Source organism: Periophthalmus magnuspinnatus, chromosome 21 (genome assembly GCF_009829125.3).
Source record: "Periophthalmus magnuspinnatus isolate fPerMag1 chromosome 21, fPerMag1.2.pri, whole genome shotgun sequence".
Taxonomy (NCBI): domain Eukaryota; kingdom Metazoa; phylum Chordata; class Actinopteri; order Gobiiformes; family Gobiidae; genus Periophthalmus; species Periophthalmus magnuspinnatus.
The window spans coordinates 5,286,214-5,302,986 of NC_047146.1; the positions used below are offsets into that span (position 1 = coordinate 5,286,214).

A 16,773-nucleotide genomic window follows, 5' to 3' on the forward strand; every position below is an offset into this window, starting at 1 on the left:
TAGTAAACTTAATATATTATACAAAAGCAAAGGGGAGAAACTTAAAGGATTTGAATAAAAAAAACAAAAAAAAAGTGCATATATTTAGTTTACTTTTTAAAAAGCCTTTTTCCCCTTTACTACATAATTCCATATATGTTACTCCATATATTTCTGTGTGTATATAAAATGTAAAAAGTAGTAAAAGAAAAAAACAACAACACTAAAGGAGAAGGTGTGTCCCAACATTTGACTGGCCGTGTGTACGAAATATTTACTTGAAATACTTTTCCATAGTAAACAACTGAAGAGCAGTATCAAGAGGCCGACTCGGGTTTGTATATTTATATAAACATAAACATGTGACCTACTTCAGGCCTATCACAGCTTCACTTTGACTCCCACATGTGCTGTTCCCATATTCTGCCCGGTCCTCCCTCCTCAGGTACGGGGCTCGTCTCAGGGGGCCCCCGGCACTTGTGTGTGTCAGGACTCATCAGACGAGGGGGACGACGAGGCTCCGGGCGCAGTGCTGTCCTACACCTCACCCGTCTGCGCCCGTCATCTCACCGGACGCAGCCCCGGATGACAGGCCCGAGCGGAGGTGCAGGTAACGGGACCAAAACTCTTTCACTTTTTCACTTTTGGTTTTAGTTATTCTTTGGATTTCTTTAATTTCTGTATCACATTTAAAGCAACGACAGCTGTTCAAAGTACTTCACATGAAAGTCAACACAAAACAAATATACACAACACAACACACTCACAACAACAATAAATAAACAATAAAACCCCTGTATATCCTGTTTAGTGTTAAATGCCAGGGAGCAGTCTTTAAACTACGTCATGATGTCACCAAGTGCAACCAGGTATTTTGAGCTATAAAAAAAGATAAAAATGATAATAAAAAAAAAAACAACAACACAATTTTTAGACAACAGAATGTAATTTACGAAACAAAACAACTATAGTTTCTTAAAGTTTTAGTATCGATTAATCAGGGCCGTCGACGGAAATTTGGGGGCCCCGGGGCAAGAAGCATCACATGGGCCCCCTTCTGAGATAAATGTATAGGAAGAGGGTCCAGTTCGGGGCCCCTAAGACGCTGGGGCCCGGGACAACAGACCCCTTCGTCCCCCCTGTCGACACCCCTGTGTTACTATCTGAGTGCGACAACTTTAAATGATTTTATTGATATTAATTCAGTCGTAAAAAAGAAAAACCCAAATCTGTGAATGGACAAAACGTTGTAGGAGTGAAGACGTTTGGCTGCTCGTCTAATCCGCTACTTCAGTTCCGTTCAGATTACTACCGGACGCTGCCGTATATCTGTCTGACGGGAGGAGCTAGCTAAACTCAAGCTAACACACCTGTTTGTTTACAGTTTCTGTTCGATATCTAGGTCTACTGAACTGTACCTCGGTCGTATTTTGCATAATCGTTCAAGCTCCTAATGGGTGCTGTCACTGTTAGCACGTTAGCCTATTAGCATACTAGCTAGCACTGTTCATTTCCTGGGTTAGCTTTAGGTCTGAGGGGGGAGTTATAAACAGGAGATGGACATGTCTAAAAACCGCCACTGGATTTGTCTTTTACTTTTAATCCAACCATATTTTTTTAAGCTTATTTATCATTTTATTTTCTATTTAACACAGAAAATCAAACATACACTCCTCTGACTGTTACGCTGACACGCCTCGACTCCTCGCGGTTACATAATCTTTAAAAAAAACACCCGTTTGAAATCCTAATCGCTCCATCTACGAAACCGTCACTCTTCATGCTAATATCTGCCCCTCTCAGCGCTAATGCTAATTTACCGCGCTGACGGCTCTATCCCCCAGTGGCCGCTTGACCTAATATTAACGTCCATAATAATTTGCGGGGCAGCTGCCGTGGCCCCTCCCCCCTCGCGCGCCACACGTTCTGGTTTAAAGTGTTTAAGTAAACTCTTTGATGGGTGAAATCATTACATTTACCCTCATGTTTGTTTCATGGGCCCATTCCCCATTAGTTATTCCAGGGTTTAGAGAGATGCTGAGTCTGATTTATTTTTAATCACGCAGCAGCTGTTTGCCTTCTCATCCCTCCGATCTCTCCTGACAAAGACCGAGATTGGAGGAGACGTGACCGACCCCGCGCAAACCCACGCCATTTTTAATTCACGCAAATCCCACATTTTTACACGAGAATCTAGAGTAATCTGCTGTTTCCTTCATTCTAAATTAATCCAACGGAACACGCATAATGGCAATTTGTAGTCCCGCTCCATCCCCAGCTCCCCCGAAACAACATCTGAAAGTGTTCTCGATCAGCGCCGACTGTCAGCGGCCATCTTGTTTTGCGGGTGTGATGAAAGGCTCCGTCCTGACACGCAGTTGTTAATCTCGCCATAACATTTGGCTAATTGGATGTCTGCTGTTGTTTACTGTTTGTTTGTATGTCGCCGTTCGAGTGAGTGCCACCGCGCCCGCCGTACGTGTCTCGGGTCCATTAGCGCTGATGTACAACGCCGCCCCGAGTCTGACAACTGCCCCCCGCCTCGAAACTTTTCCATAAAGTGACTGTGACTTCAGGGTCAGAGCGTGCGATGGGAGGTTAGGACTATTTAGTTTGGGCTTGTCATGACTCATTACAGCGTTAGCTTTGTGATATAGAAGCTTTTGGAGCCGCCTCGAAAGCTCAGCCTACTGAATTTGCGAGATAATTGATACTGGGTGTGCTGCTAACTGTAGGCACTGCTCTGTCTGAAGCTCCGTGGCACAAGTTAGACTTTAACCTGAGCTTTGTTTTAACACAATCCGACCATTAAAAACACATTGGAAATACAACAAGTGAGCTGATTTGTGCTGTTAAACAAGCCCCTCTCAAATAACATTACAGTCACGAGCTAGCTAACATTAGCATTAGCATTAGCCAACAGTTTTTCAGTTAGTAACCCTCACGTTTTTTGTGTCAAATCAAATCAAATCAGGACCATGAGCTCGGATTGATCACAGGCTTCGTCCAATCCTGTTTAGATTAATTTTGCATTTTTTTCTTGAGTTTTCAGATGATCTTAATACTTTTTTTTTTTTTTTTTTGTAATCAGTGTTTGTTAATGTGTGCATTGTGTCACCATGGCAACTGCTGAACATTTCACCATAGAGGTACATGTAGAACCAGCGTGTAGAGATGGTTGTACCACATATGTTTGTTGTTTTAAAGACAATATTATTCCCTCAGACCCTTAGCCACTGGCATGTTCGTGTACTTGTACTTGTAGTTCTATTTGTACTTGTACTTGTACTTGTAGTTCTAGTTGTACTTGTACTTGTACTTGCAGCAATGACCAAGTCTTGCAAGTGGTGTTCTACTTTACAACTGACCATTTCAGCCATTTCTGTTCATGTCTGTGTATCCATAGATTCTTGTGGCAGTTCTTTCATTTTACAGTGTGAACAAGAACAGTTTTGCAAAATGGTTTAATCCAAAACACGGTCCATTTCCATCCAGTTTGGTTGGGCTGAGTTAGAAGACGTGGACTAAAGGCAGATGTAAACTGGTCACATGAGTTATAATGAGCTAAATCAAATAGATTCTCACATTATTTCCCAATTAAACGATGATATTTTTATCTTCTCACCTCACTGTGAGCGTCAGTACTTCCTGTCCAGTTGAATCTCTATGAGGTGTTTGCAGAGTCACGCTAAAATTAATACATATTTAAAGTTCCGGCAGTGGACAAGGAGCTGCGCTAATGCTACTGCTAATGCTACCTCTAATTCTACCGCTAATGCTACTGCTAATGCTAATTTTGAGGCATAATAAATATTAAAACAACACCACAAACTGAACTATACTACTTTTAAAAACAATTGTGCAGTCTCTATTTGAATTAATTTGAATTCTAATAGACTTTATTTTAGATTTTACACTTTTAATGAAAGTTAGCATACGCTCTGAGGCACGCGAGCTAGCTAGCATGCGTAGAGGCAGTTGAAGAAGCCCCAGTTATGTTTAGTGAGTAGAATCAAATATATTTTCACATTATTTCCTCACTTAACAATGACATTTTCAGCTTAATAGGCTTAATGGGCCCTGTGCACAACAGCGCCCTCTGCCTCACTGTTAGCGTCACTACTTCCTGTCCAGGTGTATCTTTTTTAGGTTTTTGCCGAGTCACGCTAAAATGAATACATATTTAAAGTTCTGGCAGTGGACAGGGAGCTGCGCTATTGCTAATGCTAGTGCTAATGCTAAAGCTAATGCTAATTTTGAGCCATAATAAATAGTTAAACAGCACCACAAAGGGAAGTATTTGACATTTAGTAGTCTTTATTTTAATTACTTTGAAACTTAATAGGCTGTTAATTATATATTTTTTTATGTTTTGAGTAAAAGTTAGCGTAAGCGTTGAGACACAGCGGACTAGCTAGCGTGCGACCGTTCACAGAGGCATTTGAAGACGGCACAGATCCATCCAGCGGAGTTTTAAAAAAGAACAGATGTGCAAAAATAATGGTATATATAATTGTTTACATGAGTTATGGGTTTAGTGCGTAGGATCAAATACATTCTTACATTATTTCACCACTGAACTCTGAACATTTTCAGCTTAATTAACGATATTTTTTGGCGTTTAATACAAATAAAATATAAAATACCACTACACCTACGCTATATAGTGTTGCCACATGCGTCTCGGCGGTTGGTACCATGTCCCTGACCACAGCGGGGGGCCACAGGTGTGAGTGCAGTGCAGCGAGAGCCTCCCCTCAGAGATGCATTGTGTGTAATAATAGTTAGCGACGGCAGCTGTGGCCCGTCTCCCCCTTCTTCACCTCTAATGTTCTCTAATCATGGCTCTATCAGGCCTAATACGCTGCAGTGGTGCCCTCACAGCTGTCTGAGGGGGCTCGGGGGTCCCCACACCTGTCAGTCTCACCCCCCCCTCCGCTCCTTTCCACTCAGGGCACAAACAAACAAGGGCATCGGCCAAAAAATACAAAACGCATTTATGATCTATAGATTGTAAATTCTGTGACTTTTCAGGCAGAGGAAACGGCAAGAAAGAGACTGAACTCGAGTCAAGTTAAGCTTTTTGTTGGAAAGGTTCATTTTTTTGTTAATTTTAATTTTGTCAACAGAAAATAAAGTGGTAAATGGTCACGTTTTTATATCGCGCTTTTTGACGAGAGCGGGATTTGAACTAGCAAGCTTCGGATCACTGGTCACATGCTCTATCTTTAGCTACAGTTGCTCCGAACAAATAAATATGTAAATTTCGCTCTCTTCTGAACTGTTTTTTGGGCTGCAAACTTAGCAAAATCCCGCAGAAATTTGATTAATACACAGTTTTATGGTGACGCAATTTTTCTGTTTCGAGGAGCTGGAGATGGAGCGGGACTACAAATTTGCCAAGTCACGCTAAAATGAATCAATATTTAAAATTCCGGCAGTGGACAAGGAGCCGCGCTAATGCTACTGCTAATGCTACTGCTAATGCTACTGCAAAAAAGTATACTACTTTTAAAAACAATTGTGCAGTCTCTATTTGAATTAATTTGAATTCTAATAGAGTTTATTTTAGATTTTACACTTTTAATGGAAGTTAGCATAAGCTCTGAGACGCGCAAGCTAGCTAGCAGTTAAAGAAGGCCCAGTTATTTGTTTAGTGGGTAGAATCAAATACATTCTCACATTATTTCCTCACTGAACAATGACATTTTCAGCTTAATAGGCTCCGTGCACAACAGCGCCCTCTACCTCACTCTTAGCGTCGCTACTTCCTGTCCAGTTTTATTTCTGTGAGGTTTTTGCAGAGTCAGGCTAAAATCCATAAATAAAAATCTTGCAGTGGACAGGGAGTTGCGCTAATGCTAAAACTAATGCTAATGCTAATTTTGAGGCGTAATAAATAATGAAGCAGCCCCACAAACGGAAGTATTAACATTTATTAGTCTTTATTTTAATTAATGTGAAATTTAATAGGCTGTTAATTTAATATTTTTTACGCTTTGAATAAAAAACTAGCATAATCCCCCAGAAATTTGATTAATACACAGTTTTATGGTGACGCAACTTTCTGGCTATTCCGTTCACGTAACTATATCCACGTAGCTTAGCCCAGGGGCGTCGGACTGGGGGGCTAAAGGGGTAAAGGGCCCTTTTTACCTAGGGCCCAGCGCAGAAAGGGCCCCCTTACAAACTCTGTAATATGTATTTTTTATCAGACAATATATAGTGCGGGCCCCCAAGATGATTGTTACCTTGGGCCCCGAATTTTCTGCGTACACCCCTGTCTTATTAAAAACACCTGAGATTATGTAGGAAAACGAAGAACGCTGGTTTGAAAATGTGAAAATTCAAAATGGTAAACTGTATTTAGAGTTCTGTATGCTTTTGGAAACATCAGCGGGGTAAATTTGATCCCGGAAAAAGTGAAAATGCAAAAATAGGTCAAATATTATCCGATATATTCTGTAAACGCTTTGGTTCCTGAACGAGGTGATCACAGTTTGAATCCAGGCCATGTAGTTTATTATTACCATAGAAACGTCCATTGTCTTGGCGGTGGTCTGTTCTTTTGTTCTCATGATTTTAACCTTCACTATTGCCCTATTTATATTTCCCCTTTGTTTGTCGTGTTTATTTGCTACAGACTTGACTTTTTATGTGGAATAACATTGATGTAATTCAAGCATTTAATCAGAGGACTGGACAAACTTCTCCGTCTCAAAGAAGGTTGTGACAAAAACATGCTGGCGTTTGTGGGAACGGCTCTGTAGTGGTGTACAAAATCCCATCTTTGAAATCCCACAGTTGTATATTTTATTTCTTGGGTTTCAAATAGAACAAGCCATCACTCTTCTGGCTGGCCATGCATCAGCGTTACATGGACGGGACTGTTTTTTTTTTTTTTTTTTTTTTTTTTATTTATTTTTTTTATACATTCCTCTTTTTATTTACACACCAATTTTAATAATCGTGTGATGTAGGTTATGCAACAATTAACGCCAGCATCATATCCTTGCGTTTCAAAATTAGTTGGAAAGTTAGGACCGTTGCCATAGCGATTGACAATTCAAAATAAAACATGATATCGTCTGACTGGTTAACCGACCTCAAAATTGCACAATATTAAGAAACTGGAATGCACAAATACTTTTTAGTTCATTGTAAATTCATTAACGTTGTAAAGTATATCGGGGGAAAATCCTGAAATAAATAAATATATTAAAAAAATACATCCGTAAGTAAATTAAAATAAATAAATATATAAATAATAATAATAGTAATAAATAAATACATAAATAAATAATAATAATAGTAATAAATAAATACTTTACATATATGAAAAATATATCTTTGAGCAAATTAAAATAAATAAATATATAAATAATAATAATAGTAATAAATAAATTTATACATAAATAAATAAATATATAAATAATAACAATAGTAATAAATAAATAAATACTGTACATATATGAAAAATATATCTTTGAGCAAATTAAAATACATAAATACATTAATAATAATAATAAATTAATAAATAAATACATGTATACAATGTATCTTTAAGCAAATTAAAATAAATAAATACATAAATAATAATAAATACATATGTGAAAAATACTGTATATCTTTAAGCAAATTAAAATAAATAAATAAATACAAAAATCAAATAGTTTCAGTTGAAATGACTTGATCAGGACTGAGAACCCCGTTAGCTTCCTCTGTCGGCCCCATGTGAGTCCCACTGCTCTGCCTCTGCACCACAGGTCTGTGGGTGGTCCTGCCGCATATTACTGTCTGTCTGTCTACACATCTGTCCCACCCGGCCCCATCCCACCCGGCCCCATCCCACCCGTGACGTAGCGCCGAGGGGCCGGGCTCTGCCGCAGGGGTTCAGTGTAAGTGGAAAAGTTATGAAACACACTGCATGTTCTTCATTTGGAAAATATGGGGCATTAATAAGTCTGAGTGTGAACAGTGACAGTTGAAAGAGTAGTTACTGTATTTAACTGTATAGTAGTAGTAGTAGTAGTAGTATAGTAGTATAGTTGTAGCAGAGGTAATAGTGTTAATGTTTTTGGTTGTAGATCTGTTTTTTTTATAGTCTGGATGTAACCTGCTCTATATTAGATAGAATAACATATGGCCTGAGTACGCACTTTATTTCTGAGACGTTCTATTTGTATTTTTACGCAGTGGCTTTACTTGAGAACACATTTGGATGAGTTCTCGTGACACCCGACCGGCTCCTGAAGCACTTTGGCTGTGAGTGCGCACGTGTCGCTAAGTGTTAGCGCTTTGCTAATGACTACCAGCTCTTTGGGCCCGAGGCGGGAGGGGTTAGAACCCACCAATTGAGCGAATAATGAGTTGAATTAAGAGATTTAGGGATGAGGTGAAGGCGAGAGGGGCCGTACACAATGAAAACCAGAGGAGTTTTTCCAGCAAACAGAGCAACACACACAAGCTCACGGCATGAAACGAGCCCGATATTTCTGCAATGTGCTCATATTTATAGATTTAATATGCCTTTTATTTTGCATAATGAGAAGAAGTTTGTATAAAACAGACTGGGGCTGTAAATGTGATTAGTGGAAGTGTCAGAGCAGATGAAATACGCCTGTGATGTGTTGTCAACGTGAGATTATGCAGGAAGGAGGCACATTTCCATACAGATCTTTGTATTAAAACTTTGCTTTCCATAATACTGTTGATTGCTTTTAGTTTGATGAGTTTTGACCATTAGGCGAAGACGCTTTTCCAAGTGTTTATCAATTTTGAAGACGCCAACCCACGATTTGATGGAGTTTATTCTTTCATTGACTCCGCCGAGGCCTCTGCTCCAATCCAATTTCCAGTGGAGTTTTCTGGCAGGTGAGACAAAGATTGAAATTCAGATTGTGTTGTTGGCCACTTATTAGCTTCAGTTTGCATAATACTCTCCCAAACCTGATTTATGTTGACTTCAATCAGAACTTATGCATAGGCAAAGTTAGCGCTGTGGCAGGCTGCACCTCTCCATTACTTTTAGAGCAGATTGGTTATACAAACAAACAATAGAGCGAACGCCGTCATCAGCGACTTCCAGTAAACGCATCCCAAACAGTGCGCTGGGGCGTGTTTTTTTCCATTCTGGGGTTGTTTTTGGTTGTATACACGAACAAATGGAGCAATATTTGGTTCATGTGGCCACATCTTTCTCAGTGACAGGGCTGTTAGACTTTAGAGTAAAAATGTTCAAAGGGGAAACGTATTTATCAAAGTCAGTGTATGTAAGCACGCCAAATAATGAGTTGTGCAACAAAGGGTGGCATATTTTTAGAAACAAAGATGAGAAGTGCTTCAGACGCTTCAAACGCGACTGTGAACTGCACGGCGGAGTTACCTGACGGCCGCTGGAGTTCCAATCCCGCTCGAGACACATACGTCATTGGTTGAGCGGTCAAATCCAGCGCCTACGGGTGAATACTGTCGTTGTGTCCGTGGGCAAGACACTTAAACCACCTCGTCCCCAGTGTCTGTGTACTTTGGTGTATGAATGTGTGAGTCTTTCCTTGATCTAAAGCGCTTTGAGTGGCTTGAAGGTATTAAAAACTGAGCATTTACCAACGTATACAACATTTACAGAACAACTCGATTTTCGTGAGTGAATGTTACTACTACTACTACTGCAAATACTTCATTACTATTACTTCACCACAATCGGCACAAACGTATAAACACATTGCTTCGTTGCGCTAAATATAGCTGATTTGAAATAGATAAGTACAACATCATTTATGCTCACGCCCTATTCTTCATTTCATAAACTCAACAGACTCGGTCGCAGAATAATGGCCAGACCCCCAGAGACGGGTTACACAGTGAGTCCTGACACGCCTCATCACAGACCAAGCTCGTTAGAGGAAATGGGAGGAAGTGCGTGGGATCTGCTGATGACTGTCCTGAGATGGCCTTATTCTTAAGTTTTTTTACTTTGTATTTGCAGCACGTTTTAGGTTTGTTTCACGCAGGGAGTTGTCAGATATATTTCAGGTTGTGTTTCTTTCATAGACGGTGTAAAGACGTGGACTGAGTGAGCGTGACGTCGCCCACGGTGTTCAGCTCCAGTCGAATGAAGCTCATCGAGGCTAGCAGTATCATAGCAACCGAAGAGCCAATCCGGAGCGAGGCTGGTGAAGGTAACGCCCCTGCTTAGCAACGCTGTCAATCAAACCTGTTGCTAACGCCAGCTGGAGTGACCTCGGAAAAAGATTTGTCTGTTTTTAATGTTCATATCTTGATTCACAGCCACAATAGTGAAATAAAAACCCCAGGATCATGTAGAGCGGGTTAATATGAACGAGGAGCCACAGTTTTTCAATAGAAAGTGAATTGGAGCCAGAGTCGACGGAGCTGGAAGTGCGCACATGATCACTTTCTCTTTGGAACGTGGCGGCTATCAGGTTAGCTATGTCCATTTATATATACAGTCTATGGTTTCTATATGTGCGTGTGAACTGTTTTTAGAAATGGCGTATTTGATGTATGTACCATATGTTTACACGTCTTTTATCCATCTACACTAAACTGTTATTCTTACTTAACATCAGCCTGTCCAGGGACGACACGCGGAAATGAGGATTTAGGCTATAATCTGGCACCAAACTGTACATCTTTCCTGTTTTTTCTAAGGTCAGTGTATTGTTGTGCTCTGTCTCGGTCCAAATAAAAGCGTACAATACCATAGCATATATACAGTACACTTTACTCAGTACTTTAACAGATAGTACACAGTTATAGGAGCTATTACAGCAGAACTACGTGGCCTTTAACTTCTGTAAATGTGCTAGAAAACAAGACAACAGACCAAGTATTTAAACTCACAACTTTTATTCACTTAAACACTGAATGAATCATTGGAATTGCATTTGACCCTGATTCCTGTCTGGGAGATGATAAAATTGTATGGTGTGATCTCACTGAATTATTCAAAAGCAGTTTTTTTTTTTTTTTTTTTTTTTACGTGTAGCAGCCGATCAGGATAGCACGACAAAATAACTATCCCTCAGATATCGTTTGGTACATAGATATACAGTAAGCAGTTTGCATTACTTTAAACACTAAACATGATTGGATTTGGTTTGGTTCATGTTCCACTGAGCTGTCAAAAAAGAAACTGAATCAACAGCACTCTCACTGGCTCAAACACGGAGCAAACTGTAGAAACAATAAATCCCATTATAGATATTTACATACATTTTAAGTGAAGTCCAAACTGCCACATTCATGGATGGCTCAAAGAGGAGATTGTCATGGTCGGCATCAGATGCTCAGTTTTTTTTTTTAAAGTCTTTAACCAAAAATGATAAAAATGCAATAATAGGTCAGTAACTGCTTCAGTTCATTTAACTCTCGTCGGTGTAACTGAACCGACCATCGAAATAAAAACACAAAATGACATTAATCATAACCGTACATCAACAATATAACAATCGTAATATTCATGGATAGCAATAAATAGGTGAAGTTTAAGTGTAGGTGAGACACAAGACAGGACGACATTAGTGTCAAGGAGAGTGAAGCGTTCCACAAGTAAAGTGATTGTCTTCTGGTCCTCTGCTCAGTCTGCTGCCACCTCTGGTCTGGAGGCAACATTACCCCAAACTGTCAAGTCCAATGCCCAACTCATATTTTAACCTTTAACCATGTATGTTTTTTTTATAGAGAGGAGCCGTCGCCCGACTCTAATGACTCAATGGGTGTCATCCCGAAATGGTCGACTGACAGTTTGTGAAGTAAGACTGTAAGAATGCCGGAGGAGTGATTTTTTGGACAGTCGGTTTCCACTTCTCCCAAGGATATGAACATTTGGTCCCATAATCCAGTTAAATCTTGAATCATAATGAACGAGTCCCATGTGACGCGCACACTTGAGATGATTGGCCAGTGCCGTAGAGCGTGGAGAGTTGTCAGCATCCTTTTTTTTTTTTTTTTTTTTCGAGCAGCGCTTTGCCTAAACTTTCACAGTTACAACCCACAAACCTGCTGATCTCTTCTGAGGTATTGACAACTCCATAATTCAATTTCATTTATTCACAGACCCTTTGATTCTACGTTATTTTTGGACCGTACACCAACGATTTACGGTAGAGTTTGAGATGTTTTCTAGTCCCAAGATAGGAAGTTGCACAAGGCAGGTTTTCTAGCTAAAAAATACGCCACGTTTAAGCAAATCTCTGCAGTTTTTCCCCTTTTTTAAGTCCCTAGTTCAAAATTATCATAAATTAAAAGTGTCGTGTAGACTGTAGTGTCGTCTGCATTTGTTTGTTTAATGAAATACAAAAACAAGTGTAGTGCTGAAATGGTTGTGCAATGTGCTTGGTCTAATTCTGGGTCCGTACAGCACATGACTCTCACCACAATAAACAGTCATGATCTCTCAGTTTTAAGACAAAACATATAAAGCTCTTTCAATGAGATGATTAGGGGCTTATACTAAGGGCTCGGCGCGGGTCCTCATTTGACACGGGGATAACTGCGGATACCGATTTGCTTCCTGTATTTGTGGATGAGATCGGTTTTGTAAAACAGTCGGTGACTCTGAGCCACCCTGCTCTCTGGGACTAGACGCGGAGCTGCTTGGACCCATGAGAGCCTCCGGTCGCCCCTGGTCCTTGGTCTCCTCTTGTGCGCCGCTGGATGACTGACTCGAGTTGGAGCTGGCCGACACCGCCGCTCCCCCCGTGCTCCCGCCGCTCGCGTCGTTGGACTGGTAGATGTCCTCCGCTCCGTCTTCACTGGACTCTGGGTCTTCTGAACCAGAGAGCAGCTCCTCCTCCCGGTATTCGCTAACGTCCACCCCCCCGCTGGCAGCTCCTTCGCCCAGGTCTTTGAGTCGACCGTGGTGCTTGACGTGGTAGCGCTGATTTTGGAAGAACTTGATGATGGTGTGCTTGGGGAGGTCCAGTTGGGCGGACAAGGTGTGGATGGCCTCCTGGTCCGGATACAAACCCACGTCCTGGATGAAGCTCTGCAGAATCCCCAAAGCTTCCAAAGAAATCTAAATTAAAATGACAAAAAACAAAGAGAAAGTATTATATTTCAGTCAAGTAGGTTGTCTATCATATTGACCTGACCCATGGGGTGCCTCAGGGGTCAATCCTAGGACCCTTTTTGTTCAATCTCTACATGCTGCCGTTAGACCAGTTAATACGCAGCAATAATGTGTCCTACCACAACTCTGCAGATGACACCCAGATCTATATCTCACTGGCAGCAGGTGAATATGGACCAGTGGATTCACTCTGTCACTGCATCCAACAGATCAGTGTGTGGATGCAAAACAACTTTTTCTAGATAAACTCAGACAAGGCTCGAGTCATAGTTTTTGGTCCACAGAAACATAGAGAAAGTGTCAGCAGTCACCTCTAGTCTCTCTCTCTAAAACCTTCAAATCAGGCTAGAAATCTAGGGGTAATAATGGACTCAGACTTGAACTAAACTAGGACTAAACATGAGGAATCAGCGTTTCAGTTTTCTGCATCCAAAACCTGGAACAGTCTCCCTGAAGATGTGAGACAGGCCTCTACTTTGACAATGTTTAAATCCCCGGCTCCAAACGGTTCTGTTTAGCTGTGCGTATGACTGAAAGGGTTTTATTCTGCCTCGTCTCTTTTAATGTTAATGTTATGATGATTATTTATGTTTTGGTTTGTTTGTATTGTGATTTTAATGTCTTTCTTATTCCGTAAAGCACTTTGAATTACTTCGTGTACCAATTGTTCTGTCCAAATAAACTTGCCTCGCCTTGTAAACACTCACTCTATGCTCGAAATACACTAAGTCAAGAGAAAATACTTAAACTGCGGCGGGAGGTTTGCGAAGGAGGTGCAGAGCAGATCTAACGTTGCATCACTCACAGCGACAGTAGTAACGTACATACAGTATTTGATAAGCGATAAGTACCTTAGTGCGTGACCTGGGCTTCTTGTTGCTCCCCGCACTGCCTCCCGTGGTCGTCGGCGGCGCTGTGACTGTCGTCTGCGTCCCTTCGTCGCTGACAGGAGCGGACAGGGGCTCGTCTCTCATGGGGGACAGGCAGTGGTCCTTCAGCGGGGCGGGCGGCGGCCGGTGCAGAGCCTGGGGCGACAGGTGAAAGAGCTGATTTAATGGGGCACAGTGACCCCTGATCAACATTACAACATTATTTCAATACACAAGTTGGCGAAGATACGTTTACGATCGAACAGGGGCGGACAGACAAGAGAGCACTGGAGTGTCGAGTGTCAAAGGTCAAGTTATGTCATGTGTACGTGCGGGTTAGGGTCACATATTTACCCATTTCTGAATATTTTTACTCTGGTATAGCCAAAATAGTAACAGTATTAGCCCATATTAAACATGTTTCTGTTATTTGTATTGATACTTTGCAGCTGATGCCATTAACGTTCCCCGTGGCTGTGATGCTAACTGGAGGCACTGCTCTGTGTGAGGTTTTATTAGACAAATCTGAGCCTTAATTTAACACAGTCTGACCAGAAAAACAAAAGTTAATTTAGCTGAACCACAACAAGTGAGCTGATCTGTGCTGTTAAACAAGTCCCTCTCAAATAACATTACAATCACATGCTAGCTAGCGTTAGCCAACAGTTTTCAGTTTCAGTCTTTTTGTTGAAAATCTAAACAGGACCATGAACGCTCGGATTGATCACAGGCTCCTGAAAATGTGCTCTTTAAATACATTTTTTTTGTATTTTTGGAGTTTTCAGATGATCTTAAAACATATTTTGACAGTGTTTGCTAATTTTGTGCGTTGTGCCACCACGGTATCTCCTAAACAATCTGCCATAGAGATACGTGTAGAACCCCCCAGCGTGATGTCACCGCAAAGTATCAAATGTCTAAAACAGGAGTGGTCAAACTTTTGAGGATCGAGGGCCATCGACTGGTCACGAATACGGAGAATACTTCAAATCTGTGCGTTTATTACAAGTTAGACTGAACCGCTAGACCTTTATTCACGCTTATATCCTCAATTACACACACATTAAATATCTGAGATGGGCAGTAAGTAGATTTTCAGAAATGTACAGTCAAAAGTAGTGTTTAAGGTAATATGGGCCAATTCACCCGGAAGCTTGAGGGCCGAGAAAAGTTGGTCTGAGGGCCGCGTTTAGCCCCCAGGACCACAGTTTGTACATGCCTGGTCTAAAGAGTGTATTTTTCCGCCTTATGTGCACACGCTTTACAGGTGTGTCACAGCACTGCAGGACTCAGTATTCATTCACTCCACACTTCTGCAGCCCCGGGGCAGACTGACGGAAACAAGGCCGCCAATCCGCATCACGGACCACCACGAACACCCACGCACACGCCGCACGCGCGCTAAGCAAGGCGGGTAGGGTCAAATCAGTGTTGAGTAACGAGTAAAGAGTCTGAGCTGTGAGTGCGACGGTGTTGGACTGGACCCTACCCCCGGCCTTGGTCACACAGTAGCCAGAGCTCCGCGGGGTTAAACACTGCGTGAGAAATGCGCGGCGGCTCCGGAGTCCGTCGCGGTCTATTAAGCAGATCCGAGACTCCTCCCACTCGACCTTTGACCTAATGTGTATCAGCTCTAGTGAAACAGCAACCAGCCGCCCACCGGGAAGTGTCTCATTCACGGGCTTTTGACACCTCATTACTGTTTAACCGGAGCAGACAAAACGCGAGGGTCAGAGCGGAGAGGGGGACTGAGGACACCACTTATTATTAGATAGAGATGAGATTAGATGATAGAGATTAGATGATTCAGATTTTGGGCAGATAAGATTCAAGATAAGAACTTTGTGGCCTGGAATGGATCTTTAAAATTACACCAACTTGAAAAAAACACGTTCGCTAAAGTCATTTTGTAAACCTGGAAGCACTAGAGCATCATGTGACATACTCGGGGTGTGATATGGGACAATAATGGCCCTGGCTGTCAGAGGAGAACATGGGGACTTGTTTGTCGGAGGTCTAGTGGCTGTTGTGAGAGCGCTGTGGTCGTGCCCCGCCCTCTGCTTTAACAGCAGGGAGGGGCCTCCCACTGGAATGCCCAGCTATAAATCTGTGGTGCATTAAAATTAAAGGACCCACATAAAGATAATAGTCATTCGTTTTACTCCCCCTCTATTCAATAATAACAGGGTATTACTTAAATAATATTGAGGGCAGGCCAAACCATGAAATCGCTCCAGTTTTATTCACAAGGGCTTTATGTTTTACTGGGGGAAGGACAATTTACAGGAATCCAGAGCATTTTTAGCTATGACTGGTTATTTTTTCTCTCCCACGTCTCTTCGTCGTCTTTTATGCAGGGCCCTCGTCACATCCAGCGTAAAAAAACAGCATAATCCAGAATCCAAACGTGCTGAAAAAAAAATAAAATCCCTAATCTGTCCCGGGGCTAATGAGGACCACACAGCCACAAGCATCCAAAAGTACAGCCAGGCACTTAATAACTAAATTGGTGGTAAATAGAACGGGGTTGTGAAACTTGGACCCCTCGCTGCAGCCCAGTCCGCCCCCCCCCCTCGTGCGCCTCCTCCTCCGCCCCCCCCTCGTCATTCCTGGTTTGATTCAGCCTGACGGGAATAACCGCAGGATCGATCGCTGCGCAGCCACACACCTCGGCCTGGTCTGTGTCAGGGCTAATACTGATGTCAGGGAGCTACTTTTCACTCAGCATCTTTTTCCCTTTGTGAGTTTTTGTTTTTTGTCGGCCATTTTTCTGCCCCTGCCCTCCTCCTCCTCTCCCTCCTCCTCCTCTCCCTCCTCCTCCTCCTCCTC

The 16,773-nt window shown here is 41.9% G+C and overlaps 1 protein-coding gene across 6 annotated transcripts in view; it reads right to left on the reverse strand.

The window, feature by feature from the left end:
• Nucleotides 1-10,834: 10,834 nt before the first annotated feature.
• The window catches only part of satb2 (SATB homeobox 2), a 54,048-nt gene continuing 48,109 nt past the window's right edge, over nt 10,835-16,773 (reverse strand). For 4 of the 6 annotated variants that reach the window (XM_055230685.1, XM_055230684.1, XM_055230686.1 and 1 more), the window contains 2 exons: nt 13,927-14,121; nt 10,835-13,021 (listed from right to left, as the gene is read on the reverse strand). In XM_055230685.1, coding sequence (XP_055086660.1) covers nt 12,452-13,021; nt 13,927-14,121 — 765 coding nt within the window. In that variant the 3' untranslated portion in view covers nt 10,835-12,451. The remainder of the gene's footprint in view (nt 13,022-13,926; nt 14,122-16,773) is intronic. The other 2 variants (XM_033987365.2, XM_033987364.2) reach the window with 1 other exon arrangement.